General features: G+C 49.8%; 1 protein-coding gene across 2 annotated transcripts; it reads left to right on the top strand.

The window, feature by feature from the left end:
• Positions 1-661: 661 nt before the first annotated feature.
• Positions 662-15,216, top strand: LOC108392380 (pepsin F-like). Of its 2 annotated transcripts, XM_073217688.1 has the most exons (10): positions 662-1,699; positions 5,290-5,470; positions 7,614-7,773; positions 8,588-8,705; positions 8,798-8,916; positions 10,110-10,309; positions 12,137-12,250; positions 13,267-13,411; positions 13,504-13,602; positions 14,788-15,216. In XM_073217688.1, exons 3-10 carry the CDS (start codon positions 7,666-7,668, stop codon positions 14,935-14,937), a joined length of 1,053 nt encoding a protein of 350 aa, XP_073073789.1. In that variant the 5' UTR covers positions 662-1,699; positions 5,290-5,470; positions 7,614-7,665; the 3' UTR covers positions 14,938-15,216. The 2 variants fall into 2 exon arrangements, with proteins under 2 accessions (XP_073073789.1, XP_017508033.3); XM_017652544.3 differs by lacking the exons at positions 662-1,699; positions 5,290-5,470 and adding an exon at positions 5,489-6,527.
• Positions 15,217-20,390: the final 5,174 nt, after the last annotated feature.

Here is a 20,390-nt window from a genome sequence, read left to right as displayed (position 1 = left end):
CAAAGAGCTGGGAGAACATTCCAGATATGGGGAACAGCAGTTACAAAGGCCCAAGGTAGCCAAACTCAATAAATGGCTACTTTTCCATACTTCCTTCCATACTTGGACAAACCACAGTCCACAAGGGGACACCTAAGCTACAAGTCACTGACCATGACCTCAAGGCACATTCCCTTGTGAGCATCACCCTCCTCCCCAGAATGGCAACTTCTGGGGCTACGTGTAGCCTGAGGCCTGAAGGGCAGGCTGGCACCAGAGCCAAGCTTGCTCTGGACCCCAGGCTATGTGGACAAGCTGGTTATCGCCAGAGGCACCGGGTCCCGGAGCACAGCGGACATCACTGCCACCAGCAATGACTCTGAGCCTCAGTTTGCTCACCTGCCGTCTCAGGCAGAACCTCTACCACACGGGCAGGGCCGAGAGGGAAGCAAACACTCTCGTCTAATCACAGGGCCCCAGAGGTGGCTTCTCCGTCGGCAGAATCTGGTTCCCCCTTTCCTTCTCAAAAGGCAGCCGTGGGGCATGGGCACCAGCACACTGAGGCCTGATGGCTGGAAATCAACTCGCAACCCATTGGGCCCAGGTAATGCCCAGCCTTTCCTTGTAGGTCTGCCCACGCCTGGCCTTTCTCTCCCTGCAGGTCCACATGGCAAAGTCCCCACAGAGCACAAGTGGCTTCATCCTCCGTCAGCGCCTTCAGAGCTCCACAGTCTTTCTTGAGCATCAAAGAGGTGACAAGTCCCTTAAATCCAGGCTTGTCTGTGCCTCCTGACCCTGCCAGCTACTCCCTGAGAAATGAATAGACACTGGGGCTAAGTGCCAGAGGTTGAGCAGAAAATGCTCATTGCTCTAAATGCCAATAGGTGCCACGCGGTCCTCTGAGGGCCAGTGGTGCGTGAGGAGGGGGACCAGTGGGGCTGTCAGGCTGGGCACGAGTCAGGCAGCAGTCCTACAGATGGCAGTCTGCCTCCTGGTGCCACTCCTGCGGGGGCTGCACCACGGTGCCTGGCCCCTGGGAGAGCCAGCACACAATACTGCTTTCCTGTTGCCATGGGATGGCAGGGCTGGTGATGGAAGAGGCCAGACCTGAGAAGGAAGGGGCAAAGACCAGCTCCAGGGCTGGCAGACCTCACAGCTGCCACAGAGGCTGGCAGCAGGAGAGGCAACTGGGCCTACTCTGCCCCCTCCCACCTCGAGCCCCCCCAGCCAAGAACCAGAGGCCCAGAGGCCTGGCCCTTGCATCCTTCCGGTAAGTCACATGCCCTCGCCATCAGTTTCCTCATCTCCAGGCTAAAATTGACCTGTTCAAGAATATCAAACACTTCAGGCTGAGTGCCAGCTCCACTTAGGGGGACAAGCGGCTCAGGGGCAAGTACTGCTCAGAGTGCCAAGGCCACATTCCACGGTCAGGGGGCTGGGACTGCCTGGCAACATCCGCCATGGACTCAGAATGGGGGGCAGCAGACCAGTGCCGCGTAACCACCCTCCATGAGCTGGAGGGCCTGTGGGCCCTGCCCAACAAACATTTTGTCACTCAGATTCTGTGGGCTGAGCTGAGCTAGTTACAAGGCAGAAGTTACCAACTGGCCAGGCTGTGGACTCTTCAGCAGAAACCCAAGTGAGACTGATGAACCCCCTCTCCTAATGGAATGAATACCAATGCAAGGACTCTGGGCACAAGACATGCCAGGAGCGTCAGGTAAATTAGAGGCTATTTTAAATGCTTTGAATGACCTGCCGTTTTGCAGTCCAGCTTGAGTTAATGCCAGCAGCTGGGAAGTAACCAAAGGACGTGGCTGTAGCTGTCCCCCTTTCCCATGGCTTGTTATGGCCTCCGTGTCCAAGCAGGAATCCCAGCAGGAAGAATGTAAACTCAAGAATGTTTACCGAAAGACCCTACTGGTGGGCCCTGTTCCCTTCCCAGGGTTTCCTCCCCATCCCAGGCCTTGCCGGTGAGACAGGGACCATGGGATTAGGCAGAGTAGGGTGAGGGCCTCCGGAGAAAAAGCAGAGCAGGATAATTACAGTCAGAACAATGTAACAATATGCAAAGAAGTCCCTATCAAAACTCTGTGTTAAGCATTATGCAAAGTCAGAGTCACACTCATTCTCTAGGGTAAAGATTTGTATACATGACTAGGAATATAGACATTCTTCAGTGAAATCACTTAAAGCTGAAAAGGCCAGGAGCAACTTGGCCTGGAATGTTTGAGTGTTCTGCAGATAAAGAAAAGTATCTCAGCATAAACCATCACTTTATTGTATCAATTACATCATGACAATGTAAAGTTTACCTTATCCTGCTAAAAGGCCCAGTTTATTTTAATTGCAACTATGTGCTATTTTCCCTTCTCTAATCATAATCAAGTAATCTGCAACCTAGGCAAAAGACTACTTTGGTAAGCAATCTCAACTATAAACAACCCATGCAAACAGACAACAACCCAGACCACTTTAGGGGCAGGGCAGGCGGTCTTACAAGTGTGTACCCCTAACCCTTTACCCTCATTCCTGAAAATCCTCAACAGCACATAAAACCCCTAGACAGTGAGCCAACCACGGACTCTCTTGTCCCCTCCTGGCGTGAGCAGGGAGCTCTGTCCTCTCCCTTTATCTCTAAATAAAAGCCTGTACCTTGCTCTCCTACCTTGAGTGTTTGTGAAGCTCATTCTTCAGCTTCATGAACAAGAACCCCGGCATCACCGGGTCCTACACAAGCTGCCCTCCTCTCTGTGACTCGATGGTGGATTTCTCCTCCCTTCCCTTTGAAATATCCCATAGCCTCACTCCTTGGCTCCCTCCCTGCCAGGGCCCCATCCCTATCCCTTGCAGGTGGCACTAAAGAACAGGAAGCCAAGGAAGGGAATGCCCAGTTGACTTTTCCTAAAAATGTCTTCATCCCTTCCACCTCTGGGCCATGATGTGGCTTCTCAAAGTCTCAAGCTGGATGGTCAGGCGGCGCCAGGGAGGTGGTGGGGACAGCTCGCAGGAAGAGCTGGCGCAATAAGGAGGGAGGCTTGAAAGAACTCAGCCACCGGGGGCCTGCCCACGCCTGCATTTCTCAGGCCCTGAGGGTATCACTAAAGACAGAAACTTCAAAATGGAAATTTTGAAAATTCGTATTACAAAAACATATCAAATAGAACAAAAGCAAAAAAGAATACTATCATGAACCCCACATACCATTGCTCTGCATGGAGAATTACAGTATTACTGCCTTAGTCAGCCCAGGCTGTCATAACACAGTGTCACAGACTGGAGGCTGAAAGTCCAAGATCAGGATGGCAGCCAGTCCCTTCCTGGTGGGGGCCCTCTCGGCTCCCAGACAGCCTCTGGCTGTGCCCTCCCCCGGCGGGGGGAGAGAGAGCAAGCTCTCCGCTGCCTCTTCTTATACGCACCAATCCATCACGGGGGTAACCACCTCCCCAAAACCCCACCTCCAAGTATCATCATTTTAGGGTTCAGAGCTTCAACACATGAATTTGGGAAGTGGCACAATTCAGTCCCTAGCAGTTATGTAAACGTTTGTTTTATCTAGACCCTCATTTTAAAAAATGTTATTGATTCATTTTTGCTGGTATATTTTAAGGCAGAGATTACCATATCACTTTAAGACTTTATTGTACACCTCTAAGAGATAATGGTGTTTGAAATATATATCACTACGATGCTATTTTATTCTGAACAAAATTAACAACTTTAATATCACCTAATATCCAGTCCATGATCGAATTTCCCTAAGTCCCTCAAAAATGCCTTTTAACTCTGTATTCAAGTCAGGAATCAGGATCTATAGAAGGTTCATGTTGTTTGTCATTTGGTTGTTGTCTCATAATGATGCCGGGGTTCTTGTTCACGAAGCCATAGAATGAGCTTCACAAACACTCAAGGTAGGAGAGCAAGGTACAGGCTTTTATTTAGAGATAAAGTGAGAGAACAGAGCTCCCTGCTCACGCCAGGAGGGGACAAGAGAGTCCATGGTGGTGCGTTGTCTAGGGGGTTTCATAGGCAGTTGAGGATATTTGGGAATGTGAAAAAAAGCTTAGGGGTGTGTACTTGTTAAGTGGTCCCTGAATATTAAAAATTAACTTAACATAAGGAATTTCTTGCCTTGATTTCTCTCTGGGACACCAGCGCCTTGGTCCTGGAGAACATCAAAAGGCTGCCTGCCCAGCCCCCAAGGTGGGCTGAGGTATTGTCTATTTGCTAAAGAATCCTGCCTCTTAAACTTCCTAGGTGTTACAATGCAATCTTATCTTTAAGATGAAATTCTTCCTGCCTTTTACCATGTCGTCTGCAGCTGGGTCTGCAGGCTAAGTTAGTGGCTCAGTTTGCAAAATCACCTCGTCAGATCTGAAGGAGGAAAGACAGCACCTAGGCTGGGCCTTTTAGTACGCATGTGCTACTCTTCTTTATCTGGGGAACATTAACTGATCTCACTGAAGAATGACTCTAGAGCTTAATGTTCAACATAGAGTTTTAGTAGGGGGGAGTTTCCTTGCGTGTAGTTACATTGCTCCGACTGCAAATATCTCGCCCTGCCCCCTCCGGAGGCCCTCACCCTACTCTGAGTACATCCACCGTCCCTGTCTCAATAAGACTCTTAATAAGTCTTCCTGTTCTCATGCTGGTTATTTTTGTTGTTTAAAAAGTAGGAGAGGGTGGGGTCATTCATCCCACAGAATAAGTGTTGGGTTTGGGTGACTGTTCCCTTGTTCCTTGCTTTTGCAAATAACATTGCAGCACAAAGTCTTTTTGTACTTCTGACGAGGTATCTTTGGGATGAAACCCTAAAAGTAAAATGGCTGAGTAAAAAGGCATATGTGTGTGTATTTTGCTAGATGTTGTCAAAGCTCCTCCACAGGGGTGAACCACCAAAAATAAATTTTAACAATGGGCAAAAATGAGGGGTGGGACACAGCGGCCCCCCTCTACGTACCACCCAAACCTGGGGACCAGGCCAGCCTCCCACTGTTCTCCCCAAGGGACAGGCCTGGGCATCTCATCCCCACACATAAGAGCACCAAGGCCCTGGGAGTCTTTGCTTCGGCTGGAGAAGTACCAGTTTCATGGGTAGCCCTGCTCATCTCAGGCTGAGCAGAAGCTCTGGATGGTCGTTTTTGTCTTCTTTGATCAATAAGAAGCTTAAAAATTCATTATTCCCAGGCATGTCAGCTGTGTCCTACAAAATGTTTCAAGGCATGGATCCCACTGGGGAATTATATCAGCAAGTGGAAGTTATTCTTACTGTTATGTTTTAAGTTACTGTTAACTTTGTTGGTTTAACAGACCCCGGTGGTCTTTCTTCATAAATGGAAGGGAAGTTCACATGGCAGGAGGCGTCCAGTCTCTTATCTGCTCAACCAACGTGACTTGGACATCCCCGTCGTCCCACCTCTACAAGCACCTCTAAGCCAGAAATAAAAATCTGCACAGCCTGAAAGCTGAACCCAGTCCACAGCTGCTTGAGGTTTGGCTCACACTATGCTTTTTGAAAGAGTTGGTTGCTAATGTTTAAGAATCAAGGGATTTCACATAAATATCCGGACTACGGACTTCTCTTGAAAACATGGACAGTCTGGCATGACCAGCCCACTTCCCAGCATGGCAACTGCTGGTCAGTGCTGAGTAGAGGCTGCTCCCCTTTGGTGGGACATATGCTGCCCCCTGCCTATGATGCTGGTCCACACCTTCCATTCATTTCTCTCGCCTCCTGGGTCTTGAATTTGTAAGCCCTTGCCCTAGACTTCCTTCAGGCAAGGACCCCTTGTATCTTAACTGACTTTGACTTTCCAACATCTAGCCCAGACCCCAACCTCAGTGGGTCCTCAACAAATGTTGGTTGACTAAAATATCTTTTGGGTGCACGCATCACATCTCTTCCAATGTGAAAATCCTGCGATTGCAAAGCTGCTCTAGTCTAGATCTTTGGAGCAGTTTCACCATAAGTGCCCTGATCTGTACCATCCAACTCCCTACAGCTACTCGTGTCAGTGGGCTGCAGGGAGCCCTCAATGTCTTCACTCTGCCATTTGACCTCTCTTCTTCCTAGCAATCTCCTCTCGAAGAGGGGGTAGCAATGCACACCTCGTGGAGCTGCTGGAAAGACCTCACAAGATCCCAAAAGACAAGCATGGCACCTGGCACTTATTATTATCACATTCTTAGCAGTGCTAAGATAGCAAGAGTCTACCATTTTTTGTGAGACCTCTGTGGCTTTGGTTTTTTTTCAGCCAAGCCCTGAGGAAGAGATAACACAAAAATCTCTATATTCCAAGAGTTTTCCAAGTCCCCTACTCACAAACTCTGATGGGGATACAGATCTTATCAGGGAGGTTTGCAGTCCTTATCTAGCCCATTAGTGGCCCTCCAGGGGATGGTCAGGGCAGGTCAGGGCATATATAGTCAACTCTTCCCAGCCACAGCATGCTCAGAACTCACCCTTTCCTGAGCACTTGGACCCAGGAAGGAAGCATGAAGTGGCTGGTGGTCCTCTGGCTGGTGGCCCTCTCAGAGTGCTTAGTCACGTAAGTACAGGAATGCGGGTGGGCATCCACTCTCTTTCTGAGCTCTTTCTTGTCTTCTCATTCTCCTGCCCATCCAGTGGTAGAGAAGAGACTGTGATCATTTCCTGGCAGTCTTAAAGTTCAAGTCTCCATTTATTGATGAGCAGCTTGTCGTGTGCACTATGGGGCCGAGGGGTCTTGGGTTGGGCCTGTAGGGTTTCACCACTCCGGGGGTGCCAGTCACATCATGAGCTATGTGAAAATGGCACTCCTTGGAATTGTTCAGTACACAACCTGTGCAACTGTCACCTTGGTCCTGTCAAGAAACAGCATTTCTACAGCATTTTCTTCCAAATCCTCTCTGCTCTCTCTCCATTTCTGTCTCTGTGTGTTATGTGTCTCTGTGTCTTTGTCTCTGCTTCTGTATCTCTCTGTCTCTGTGGATGTCTCTGTGCATGCAGAACTCTGTCGGGTTTTTTTTTTCTCTTTTGATTCTCTGGTTCCTCTACCCTCTTAGTCTCCCTAATTTATTCCCCATCTCCTGGCTTTCTCTCTCACTCATCTCTTCTAGAGAAGCCCTGGAGAAAGATCAGGAAGTGACTTCTAGGCTCAGATTTGCCTGTAAGAAGCAGTGTGACCACAGCCAAGTCACAAACTGCCTGCATTTCAGATTCCTCCCTGTAAAAAGAGGATAATGATTCATATTCTGTCTCCCTCCCAGGGCTTACTTTGAGAAAGATACCATGAGCTCACAATAGCAAATAGTAATGACTGTCATTACTGAGACTTCCTGTATGTCAGGTGTATTACATCCGTCATCTCACTTAAGACCCAGAACATTCTATATGACAGGGATCATCTCATTCTACCTTTTTACCAATGGGGAAACTGAGACTAGAAAGGCCACACGGCTAGCCCAAGATTACACAACAGAACTTGTATTCAACCTGGAAGTCCACTGCCATGTTCTTACCATTGTATTGGGGGGGGTCTGTCCTGATAATGATTTGACACTCATAAAACTGCTTAGAAAATACAGTATCTTCTGACACAAGGTAGCTGACTCCTGTCTCTTATTTGTTTCCCTTTCTGAATGCTCCATTAAAGAATTCCTCTGGCAAAGGTCAAGTCCATACGAGAAAACCTCAGGGAGAAAGGCATGCTGAAAAGTTACCTGGAAAAGCATCCTTACAGACAGTCCTACAAGTTTCTTAATGAAGATCCGAACCCAAAAGTAACCTTTGAACCCATGAGGAACTACCTGGATGTGAGTGTGGTCAGGGATGGGGGAAGGGCGCTCTCCAGAGCACCCCCCAGGGCTCTGGCCAAGCTCGGGGGTTCATCCAGCGGTGAGGTCAGGATGTTGGGGCCAGGAGTCCTGCAGGCAGAAAGGCTGAGGAAGGGCCCCCTCCCCCAAGGAGAAAGTGCTCCACCATCACCTCTGCGGTGACTGGGTCTGGCAACATCCAGGTGGCAGGTAAACATCCACTTCTGTGCCAACGACAGATCACTGGGCACCAGTGAACCACAGCGCTTGGTTTGAGGGGCTTTCCTCTTTCAGAACTAAGCAAATGGCTGAGTTACTGTCGAAAAGTGAGCCATGTCTAGCCAAACAACGAAACCAACTGCAAGTCAAGTCTAACACCCTAGAATGACGCCAGGAAAGAGTTACGGAGCCCCTACAGTGTGCCAGGCTATAAAAACTAACATTATGGTTACCGTAATTGATAACAAAGGGTCTGGTCTCATTTTTGAGAACACAGAACCCAGCCTGAGAGACAGGCAAAGAGTAGATAAATGTCAAATAAAAGGGCCACCTGCGTGTTTTGAGTTTAGAGGAAATGGCCTGGGGTCACCTAGGAGGGCTGCCTAGAGGAGAAAGCATTCAAACTGCGCCTTAAAAGGAGGATTTAGAGAGGTACCAGGGAGACTTTTCAAATGAAGGGACTGGCCAGAGCAGAGGCTATGAGGTGGGACAATTGGAAAGAGATTTAAGGAGACACGGGACACCCCGGTGGAGGCAGGCAGGGGTGGCCAGGACAGCCAGGCTTGTTTTAACTACCCCTCCCTGGCCCCTACAGATGGCCTACATTGGCACCATCAGCATTGGAACACCCCCTCAGGAGTTCAAGGTCATCTTTGACACGGGCTCCACCGACTTGTGGGTGCCCTCTATCTACTGCTACACCTCGGCCTGCGGTGAGTGCCCCCCACCCCATCTCAGGCCCTGACCACCAGTCCCCTCCCCCGCCCTTGGCTGGCTGACAGACCCTCACCCCTTGTGTCTGCAGCTGAACACAATCTCTTCAACACTACGTGGTCCTCCACCTTCGTGAACTCCGGCCGACCCATCAACCTCTTCTACGGCTCCGGTCGGATGTCAGGAATTCTTGGCTATGACACTGTTCAGGTAACATGGAAACCTGAGCCTAGGGCAGGGCTGGCCCTGGGAGCAAACTCTGCTCCCAGGACCAGGGGCAGGGCCCACTGCAAGTCCCCCAGCTGCTGCCCACCCACCCTGCGGGGCTGTCCCTGGGGAGACAGTGGCCCTGGTGACACACAAACTCCCCGAACCATTAAGCCAGAGAGTGGGTCACCGCACTGGATGGACTTGGGGGCAGAGATTCACAGCTCCTTTCCTTGTGGTTAACTCAAGCCTGATTTTGCTGGGCGCAGGGAGAGAGGTGGGGCAAAAACACCCCCTTCTCTTTGTCACACTGCGCCAGGCACTGGGCAGAATGCTTTAATCGCAATAACTTGTTCAGTCCTGCAAAAGCCCCACCCCCAACCCACCCCCGCCCTATTATTATCTCCACCGTGCAGACAGGGAGCAGGGAGAGTAGGTGCCTTGCCCAAGGCCATTCCCCTGCTAAGTGGCAGAGCTGGGAAGCAAATCAGGATTCTTAGAGGTGTGGGTTGTTTTCTGGCCAAAGACAGAATTGCTCTGGGGGCAGCTGAGGGCTCCAGGCTCGTAGGCAGGGAAAGCAGGGCCACAGATGTGGGGAGACCTTGATCAATGGGTTTTTACCTTTGGGAGCCTTTGAGAATCTACTAAAACTATGAGACTGCCCCCCTCCAAAGTGCCTAAGTAGACACACACACACACACACACACGCACACACACACCCAGATCCAAACAAGTGTTTCCCAGGCAGAATTTTCCTAAGACCCCTGATGGTCATGTGTTATAATGGGCTTCTGCCTCTCTGGCTGGTCGCAGAATCCACAGTGATCTGCAATGAATTAAGTCCATTTCCGTCACCCAGTCATAGTGATGCAAAAAGAAGACTCCTGCTCTCTACTCATTTGTCCTCGAATGGGAACTGTTTGGTCCTGCTCAGAGTCTGTTTCCCGCTTAACAGAAGTGGGATGAGGCCTGTTTGCCTAACTTCAGATGATGTTAGCCAGAGGAGCAGGTGTGGGTTAAGATCCCCAGCACCACACACCCAGAACCTGCATTCCTGTTCTAGCCACCTGAGGCCAGCCCAGGGCATAGCCAAGCCCGTTTTCCTCTGTGGTGCCACTGGTAACTCTCCGCTCACCTCCAGCCCAGCCCAGCCCTGCTCCCCAAACCTTCATGGGGGACACTGTCTTCTCCCACAGATCGGGAACCTTGTTGATGTGGCTCAGGCATTCGGTCTGAGCCTGAATAAGCCTGGCACGTTCACGCAACATGGAATCTTTGATGGTATCCTGGGCCTGGGCTTCCCCAGCCTTGGCCTCAAAGGGGTCACCCCTGTCTTCGACAACCTGTGGAAACAAAGTCTCATCGCTCAGAATATCTTCGCCTTCTACTTGAACAAGTAAGTCTGGGCTGGACCAGCCCATTCTCCAAGTCATCTGTTAGATGCTTCCAGTTGTATGAAAAATTATAGACTCCCTGATCCAGAAGTTTCCCAAGAGATAGTCTAGTCCAGGGGCCAGCAAACTATGGCACAGGGTCACATCAGGCCTACTACCTGTTTTGTCAATAAAGTTTTACTGGAATGCAACTATACTCATTTGTTTACATCTTGTTTGTGGCTGCTTTTGCTCCACAGTGGCAGCACAAAGCAGCTATGATAGAGCTCACGCAGCCTGCAAAACCTGGCGATCTGGCCCTTTATGGGAAAAGTCGGTTGACTCCTGTAGTCCAGGTCCCTCATTTAACAGAAGGGGGAATCGAGGCTCAGAGAGGAGCTTTGCATAAGGTTGCCCGGTTGGGTGCTGATAGTGGCCAACTCGAACTCAGCCCACAGGACTGTCCCCAGCGGTGCTTGTGGGGTGGGAGGGTCAAGCCATCAGCAGGTCTCAGTCACTGGGCTCAGTAGCAGGAAAAGCCAAAGTCCCCGGACTGGTTGAGGGTCCGAGGAGGGTGGGGGAAAGGGAGAAGCACAGGCTAGAAGAGGACCCTGTTGACAGACTGTCTCTACCCCACCAAAGGTGGAGGTTGACCCCATGGATCCGTGTAGGAGGCAGAGTGTGGCTGAGGCTGAGGGCCTGGAGGGACTTGCTTTCAGATCCTGGCCCCTGGCCTGCAGCGAGCTGCTCCACCTCCCTTGGCCTCAGGAATACTGTCCCCAGTCAGACGAGATGATTCAGGCAGCAGATACTCACCGAGCACCAACAGGTGCTGGCTGCTGCTCTGTGCAGATAAAGGAGGCAGACGACAAGAAATAAGTAAACAACAACAAAAAAAGGAAAATGATGACTTCCAAAGTAACCGGTTCTGTGAAGGCAACAAAAGAAGGTGATAAGAAAGACAGAGATGGGCGTGGCCTTAGATGGGCAGCCCCTGGCCTCTCCCAGTCAAGTCCATTGTGCCGGGAGAAAGCCAGGCTTGAAGGGCAAGAGAGGAGCAAGTGCAAAGGCCCAGAGGAGCACCCCCAGGACCAGCAAGGGGGCTGGTGTGACTGGAGCCTTGGGAGGGAGCAGGGGAAAGAAGTGTGGAAGAGAAGCAGGACAAGGCTGCCCTGGGGTTATGTTCCAAGTGGGAGTGGAGGCCTCTGGCAGAGTGTTAGGCAGGAAAGAGACACGATCCAATCTACACTCTCAAAGCTCACTCTGGTACCCGCTGAAGAACGATTCCATGGAATGGAGGCGGGGAGGCCAGGGAGGAGGCTGAGGCCATCTCTTTAAGAGAGAGAGGCTGCAGCTTGGTCCAGGGAGGTGGAGGGAGGTGGAGAACAGAGGAGGGGGTTAGGATGGACGTCGGAACCTATATGCACAGCCCCTACTGCTCATGGGCCTCAGCTTTTTGAAAGATGACAGGCTAGGCGAAGTGGAGGCCGGTCCCCTCCAGCACGACATCCACCGACGGCACCTCCAGACACTCAGATCACTGAAGAGGACCTGGCCATCTTCAGAAGGGTAGCAGCCCAGCCCTGAAGCCGGACTGTCCAGGTTCAAGCCTCAGCCTTTCCGCTCATGAGCCATGTGATTGACCTTGGGCTTATACTCAACCCCTCTGTGCCTCAGCTTCCCCACCTGGAAAATGGAGATCATAGCACCCAAGCACTAGGGCTGTGTGATATGTGGATAATGAGCCACACTACACACTGCCCTTAGTGCCTGGGCATGACAAGCTTGAAAAAAGCCACCCCATTATTCACCCCTAACAATAAGCTCCTCCTTTTCCTCTCCTGCCTCAGCAAGAACGAGGGCAGCATGGTGATGTTTGGCGGGGTGGACAACTCCTACTTCTCAGGGAACCTCAGCTGGGTGCCAGTGTCCAAACCCTCCTACTGGCAGATATCCATGGACAGGTAAGCCTTGCCTTCTGAGGACCACCCCAAGTGACGCTTCACACATGCACATGCACACGCAGACACACACAGACATGCAGAGACACCCACATCGTCCTGGAGGCCTGAAACCATATCATACAAAGGGACCCCTCTCCCCACCCCCATCCCAGGCACACAGTGGGGCTTTGTCTGTGACAGAGATCATCAGGAAGATGGGAATTCAGGGTGGTTTGAAAACAAGGGGGCCATAATTGGTGGGATTCTGTGGGACACCATCAGACAAAAGCTCACAATGTCCTTTGAAGGCTTCCATAGTCCCCATCCTGACCCCTGGGCTAGCTTAGGCGTTGCCTGGCCAGGGACCTCAGCATCTGAGCTGGGGACTGCTGGAGAATCAACCTCTTCCGGAGCAGCCTGTGACTCCCTTCCCATGATTCTGAGCACCTACTGCCCAAGAAAACCTCCACTTTCACTGCCAGATGCCAGATACAGGTCTCTGGTGGTCTTTCATCCACTTGTTTATTCATTGATTCATTCACTCAACAGCTATATGTTGAGCATCTGCTGTGTGCTGTGCCCTTGAGGGAGGCACTGAGGATACTACTAGATCTTACAGACCTCCCCATCTAATAGGGCAGATATACACAAAACGAGTCACACAGATAATGAATTACCAATCTGATACATGCTGGCAGTGAGGAAGGGTATACAGAGTAACCTAGAGAGGAGCCTGATCTAGTCTGAGGGGAAAACTTCCCTTACAAAATGACAATGAAGCTGGAACCTGGAGGATGAGGAGAAATTCATGAGACAATGGGGGTGCAGGTGGTTCTAGGAAGGGCAACCAGCATCTGCAAAGGCCCTGAGGCACATGAAGAGCTCAGTACATTCCAAAACTGAAAGAAGTCAAAGAAAGTTAACAGCTGATAGGCATGAGCTGCAGGGTTGTTATGGAGACAGGCAGAGCAGAGCGGGGGCAGAAATGAGGGTAGGCTACAGAGTGATCCTGGTGCCTGCTTGTTCCTGTCTCCCAGCATCTCCATCAATGGAAAGGTTGTTGCTTGTGATGGTGGCTGCCAGGCCATTGTGGATACTGGGACCTCATTGCTGATTGGCCAAATCGACCCTGTCAACAACATCCAGAACATCATCAATGCTAAGAAATCCCTCAATAATGAGGTAAATAGTCTTATACGGCAGGGTCACTCCAGGGCTCTCCATACACAGAAGGTCAGCTGGGCCAAACTTCTCTCTCCCCTTTACTCCGATAGTTCATCATTGACTGCAACACCATCAACACCCTGCCTGACATCGTCTTCACCATCGGCGGCATTGCGTACCCAGTGCCAGCCAGGTCCTACGTCCTGGAGGTGAGGGGCCAACCCTGGGGGCTGGTCCTCAAATCTGAGACTTGCAGGAACCAGTGGGCTACCACAGGGAGAAAGAGGCCCCCTGGAGGCCAAGCTATGCCTTTGCAGATGCTGCCAAGCCCCCTGGCTACACAGGACCTCCGGCAAAACCTGATAGCAGGACCCCTTTGGCAGTCTGGAATATCCATCATCCTCGCATATATATGGAGCAGTCAGCCTTCACTGGCACAATGCTAGGCATAAGGAGAGGGAGGTACTAAGGGCCTCTGTCCTCAAGGACCTCCGGTTACCAGGACACAGGAAGTCAGCAATAGTAGCCCTAAAATAGGTCAAAGGAACAGTGACAAGTAGGGTTACCTGGGGCAAGTCCCAGGGGGTTGTCCCACTGTAATTATTGACAGTGCTCCCTTCTCATCTTAAAAGTGTCCTGGTTTGGATGATAAAATCTATGATCACCCCAGTCATAGGCGGCAACTTCCTCTTGCTAAGCTCCAGTTTCCCCTCCGTGAAATGGGGTACCAGCCCCCCATTCATGGGATGGTTAGATGCTGGCACGAATGGAGAGTGTACAGTGCCCTCCCAGTACCTGGCACATAATTGAGTCTCAATAAATATCAGTTCCCACTGGGAGGTCAGAAGATGCTGAATGGGTTCAAACAAGGCTTTGAGGAAGAGAGAGAATTTAAATAATTCTAAGCCCCAATCTCATGGAGGCACAGGAAGGCCTCTTTGGGCCTAGGCAGGTCTACACTGAGCTCCATGCAAATGGTGCTCCAGAGAGCTGTGCAAAGAGGTGCCTGGGGTGGATCCAGTGTGATAAGGGGTACAGCCACAGGGAGCACCCAGGAGAATCACCCAACCCAGCCTGGAGTAGCCAAGGGCAACAACCATCAGTCCAGGAAGACTGCCTGAAGGAGGCTAACTCAATCTTAAAGAATGGGTGGGGGTGAAGGGGTGAAGGAAAGGTATTCTCTGCAGGGTACAACCAAACATGGATCAGAAGGAAAGACACTGCAGAGCGCGAGGGAACTACAGGTCATTCTGGCTTCTAAGTGGGCACCCCACTCCTGCAGCTGCTGCAGGAGCCCCTCGGCTCACATGAAAGTAGGGAAGTAGAGCTGAGACGTCCTGGATGCGGAAGGCGGGCAGCTCAGGCTGACTGGTGCGTGTTTCCACCTCTTCCAGGACAGTAAGGACAACTGCTACAGCACCTTTTCAGAAAGCGTGTTCGAAACAGACACAGAGCTCTGGATCCTGGGTGACGTCTTCCTGAGGTTGTACTTCACCGTGTACGATCGGGCAAACAACAGGATTGGCCTGGCTCCCGCAGCCTGAACACGGGGTTGCTGCAGGAAGCAACCAGACCCATCCCAAATACATACACATACACCCTCGGCGCACTCCCGCCCCGGGGCACTGACTGGAGCTGTGTCTGGTGCTCTGCAAAGCTCATTCTCAGCAGAGAATAAAGGATCTAATTTTTAACGGTGCTAATATGAATGGATGCCCGTCCCTGCGTCGGGAAGGTACATCAGAACCAGGCAGGACTCTAGAATCTAGTCCGAACAATGAGCGAGAGGAGCCTAGCTCCAAGAGGCTTAAACAAAAAGGGAGACTTACCTGGGAGGCTACTGGGGATCCAGGATGCAGCCGCCAGAACACGGCCAAAGAGCTCGGTAACTGGAACCAAGAAGTCAAAAGCCATCAGTTCACCCTTTCCCTTCTCTCATCTTTGATTCTCTTCACCTGACAGCTACTTTCCTAAGGCTTCTACACTAGAGAAAGACTTGGAAAAAAGGCTCAGAAAAATGTCCACATACCAGGAAGGGCTCTGATTGGCCCACCTCAGGTTATGTGTCCTATCCTGGACCAATCCGGGGCCGGGGACTTAGGGTTCTATGACTGGCTGTCCTCGGTCCTGTGGGCATGACTGACAGTGTCCTCCAGAACCACGTGGCTGCAGCTGGAGACAAGCATCCCAAAAAGGTACGGAGGTGTATTCTAGACAGAGTGAAGGTTCTAGATTCTAGACATCCCTACCTCCTCCTGCAGAGGGATGCTAAAGGATAATAAAAATAGATTCTGTTTTTCCAATCTCAAAGGACCAGTTGGCAGTGGCCTTCTGCCCCAGGGAGCTATGGGTGGGGCCCTTCAAACTAGGATGGTTCCACTCTGGCATGCCCATAACAGAGCAGGCAAAGGACCCCTATCACAAACTCTGCCACCCGTACCTACAACGTCCTTCCCAGTCCCACTTCCCAAGGGACAGCCCATGTGGATGTCTGAGCCATCCCCACCCCTCAAAAGCCCAGCAGGGCCCTTCCCTTAGCTTCCAAGACTGTCTTGGGGATGCACTCTCAAATAAGGGGGGACCCAGGGCACACAAAGCCTTCAGCCTTCCAGAGTATGCCATCCTGAGCTTCCTCCAAGGATACAACTCTGAAACCATTTGGTTTCAGCTGCCATGATTTGGGAAGTTTGGAGTGAAGGCAACTTCCCGCCTGGAGACCCCAGGCAGAGGCCCAAGATGGGGGCAGCAGGGGTCAGAAGGCTGGAGGAGGGAAGCCCAGATGGAAGAAGGAGCAGGAAAGAATAAAGGAGATGGAAAACCACACCCCTGTCAGTGCGCACTGCCTGCTCCACCAGTGAGACAAGCTTCAGCAAAGTGATGCCTACTTTCCTTCAGCTCCTTCTCATTTCACACAGATTTACTGAGCACCTACTGCGTGCTATGCACTGCATCAGGCTGTTGGGATAGAGGGCTGGATTAGGAGCCCTCTGCTGGACGTGGAAGAAGATAAAGAGACAGATTGTAACACCTCCCCGGGGGAGTGCCAGGTGGAGAAAACAACAGAGGTGTTAGTAGGAGGCCAGAGGAGTCCTGGGCTCAATCTTCAGGGAGCCAGGGAAAGGGGGAGGACATTCCCCTCAGTCTTGCCACCCCACCCTAAAACGTACCCCCAAACCCTGAAGTTGCCATCTGTGTACAAACCTACCATAAGCCCATGGCTAGGTGTGCCCTGTCCTTTGGGATGCCATAGGGTTGTAACTAGATTGTAGGGGAAGCAGAAGAGGACCAGATGCTAGCTGATTCGGGGCACGGCAAGGGTGAGATCAGAATTGGGTCTGTCTTTAAGCAAACAGTAAATACCGGGCTTAATAGACACTCAAGTGAACAGTTTGTAAAACTCATTTGCTACGTGAGTCTTCATGGAGCCAGAAGCAATGTCTCTCCTGGTCAGAAACTGCCAATAAAAAGTAAGAGTAATAGGTCCACTTGATTACATGTGCTTTCTTACTGGCTCCCCACAACCCCCTGCAAGGCAAATCCTGCTGAGCCCATTGTGCAGCTGAGGGAAGTCTCCTCCCGTGTTCGGGCTCCAGCACCACAAGGCAGGCACAGTAGCAGGCCCTCAGGAACGACATGCTGCATAAATAAATGAAGGTATGAGTGCTCCCGTGACAGCACACTGCTGCATCGGTGTCGGGAGACATGCCTGGTGTCGCTGTCACTGTAGGTGACTGCCATTATATCAGCCTAAAAGGTCAGGCTCTGCTCCCCAAATGAGCCAGGGCTGGACCTAGTATCTATTACTGAGCCAAACTCTTCTGGAAATTCTGTATGTGCAACCTGTGTCACCACCATGAGGGTAAATGCTGGTCCTCAAAGCAAAAATACCCCCCTAACCCTGGGTCAGGTAGAAGGACAGACGTGAACAGATAGGGAAGGGGAAGATTCGGTTCAAGGAAAAAAAAATGGCCCAAACTCTGCCCAGGTAGAGGATCCCATGTGAAGACAAAAAAGGCTTTGCAGGGAGATAACTTCCTGCCTCTGGGGACCAGGCCAAGCTGGTCCCAACTAGGTCCCAATAACAGCGTGGTGCCATTGAACAAAACTAGGAACCACCCAAACCACACCTCCTCATACTCCCATTAAAACAAAATCGCGGTCTTGCTCCCCCCACTCCCATGGGCTATTCTGTGTACATTTTGGGAAAAGACATTCGCACCAAGAGGAATCGGTGTTTAACTAGAGCTGTCAATCAAATGATCTCACCCTGTCAATCAAAGAAGTGCCTCCCGGCCACGACATGATAAATACACCCTCCCCTAAAAGCTCGGGGCCTTTGTCCATGTTGACTCGGCCAGCGCCTCCCCTTGGAGTGTATTCAAATAAAACTTTCATCCTGCTTCGCAGATGTGTTCCTTCCTTTGAATTCTTTGAAGAACCGAGGAGAACAAACTCCACCAGTAACACCTCTGCTTTCATCCTTTACCAATTGCAGACCAAAGGGACTTAGAACCTTTGGTGAAAGAGACTATAGAGGAAAAGGAAAAAAATAGCTTTTGAACGTTTTTTGGAAGAGTGTAAATTAGTACAATCTTTTTGGAAATGATTTGTCCTTAAATTATATATGGTCTTTGCTTCTAAGATTTATGCTAAGGCCATGAGGCAATTATCAGAAGTGTCCACAAACATGAATGAGCATGGATGTAATCCTCAGAGTCACTTAGAAAAAAGGGACAATCTGTAATACCCAATGCCCATCAAAGAGGGTCCACAGCATAGACAGACCATTGTGCAGCCACCTTAAAATCATGTTTCAAAATATTTGATGTTCTGAGAAATCGTTCCAATATACCATTAAGAGAGAAGAACAGAATACAGAACAGCAGGATCCCAGGTTGCTATGCACACAGAAGCCAGTGCAGCATCAGACCAGGCGTGCATGTCCCGGAGCTTCTCTGCCCGGGTTCAAACCCCAGCTCTGATACACACCAGTCACCTGACTGTGGCTGAGTTCCTCTCCGGGACATCAGTTTCCTATTCTGTAGATTTGGGATAAGAATGGTATTTCCCTAAATACTTACCGGGAAAATGCAAATCAAAACAAGGAGAGATCACCTCCCACCTGTTAGGTTATCAAAAAGAGGAGAGATGACAAATGCTGGTGAGGGTGTGGAACCCTCATGCACTGTTGGTGGGAATGTAAACCGGTGCAGCCAGTTTGGAGGGAAGCAGTGTGGAGGTTCCTCAAAAAATTAAAAATAAAACTACCATACCAACCAGCAATCTCACTTCTGGGTATTTATCCAAAAGAATTACAATTAGGATCTCAAAGAGATACCTGTATTATCATGTTGATTATCACTTTATTCCCAATAGACCAAATGCCCATCCACAGATGAATGGATAAAGTAAATGTGATATATACATACAGTGGAACATTATTCAGTCTATTTTTAAAAAAGGAAATCCTTTCATTTATGACAACCTGTATGAATTTTCAGGATGTTGTGCTAAGTGAGAAAAGCCAGTCACGGAAGGATGAACACTATATGATTCTATTCATAGGAGGTATCTAAAATAGTCAAACCCATAGAGGCAGAGAATGGTGGCTGCCAGGGGCTGTTGAGTTGCTGTTTAAGGGGTATGAAGCTTCAGTTATAAAGATGAGTAAGTTCTACAGATCTGCTATGCAACACAGTGCCTGTGGTTAACAATACTGTACCGTGCGCTTACAATTTTGTGAAGAGGATAGATCTCATGTTAAATGTCATTACTACAATAAATAAGAAAAAAATATTTTTAAAGAATAGTCCTATCTAGATGGGGGGAAGGGCTGGGATGGGAATGGCATTTGCCTGCTAGCGTGTATGGGGTTTCTTTTGGAGGTTATTGAAAATTCTCTACAGTCAAATCATGTTGATGGCTGACAACTCCCTAAGTATACTAAAAACTGCTAAACTGTACACCTTAAGTGGTAGAACTTATGATGTGTGAAATCTATCTCAGTAAGGCTTTAATATATATATATATATGTATATGTATGAAAATCACAAGAAAGAATAGGCCCTTCCTTCTAAGGCTACAGTGAGGATTAAACTAACTAATCTGTAGAAAACAGGGCCTTTCACATAGTAGCATGAACTATTAACTATTTTATAGGTACACCAGAAAAGACCAAACATTTTTAACAGTAGTTCTATCCAGGAGGCCGCACTATGGACAATTTTTCTTCTATTCTTACACTTTTCTGGTTGTTTTCAGTGACAGCTTTTAAGATCTGGGGACAGCTAAACCTTATTCCACAAAAGAGAAAGGCTACCAACAGAGAGGAGACCATATCTTTGCGGGAATTGCCAGAGAGGGAAAATCAGATCCCATAGGAGGAAACCTTCCTGCACCCGATGGTAAAGGACTGACATCTGGTGGCCAAGACCGGTATTACACATAAGCTCCTCGGTCTTTCTCCACCACCTCCCGCCCGTCCATTAGTTCCATCTACTTGCCCTGCTCTTTAGCAACACAAAACTATTGTACATCAACTCATCCCCTTTATTTTTTTATAGTGTTTTTCGCCTTGAGTACAACTCTGCAAAGCTCGAAGTGTGTACACTGCTGACTGCCTCAGGGTGCTCAGGCCACAGACTGGGCAGATTAAACATAGGATATTAATTTTCTCACAGTTCTGGAGGCTGGAAGTCTGAGATCTTGGTGTCAGCAGGGCTGTTTCTCCTGAAGTCTCTCTCCTTGGCTTGTAGACGGCCATCTTCTCTCCATGTCTTCACAGGTCTTTCCTCTTGTGTGTTCTGTGTCCTAATCTCCTTGGACATACACCAGTCAGATTGAATCAGGGCCCATGACATGACCGTATTTAACCTTTATCACTGCTTTACAGGCCCCGTCTGCAGATACAGTGCTGGACGCTGGGACTTTGACATATGGGTTTGGGGAATATAATTCAGCCCCTTATACTGATAAACACATACAATGCTGGGATGTG

Source organism: Manis javanica, chromosome 11, assembly GCF_040802235.1.
Source record: "Manis javanica isolate MJ-LG chromosome 11, MJ_LKY, whole genome shotgun sequence".
NCBI lineage: Eukaryota > Metazoa > Chordata > Mammalia > Pholidota > Manidae > Manis > Manis javanica.
The sequence above is the reverse complement of the archived record's forward strand: the minus strand, read 5'-3'. Positions and strand labels throughout refer to the sequence as shown.

Coding starts and splice junctions, on each gene's coding strand:
- LOC108392380 (XM_017652544.3), top strand. CDS start 6,427: ATGCTCAGAACTCACCCTTTCCTGAGCACTTGGACCCAGGAAGGAAGC. Junction 6,528..7,613: donor CTCTCAGAGTGCTTAGTCAC/GTAAGTACAGGA, acceptor GCTCCATTAAAG/AATTCCTCTGGCAAAGGTCA. Junction 8,917..10,109: donor TTGGCTATGACACTGTTCAG/GTAACATGGAAA, acceptor CTTCTCCCACAG/ATCGGGAACCTTGTTGATGT.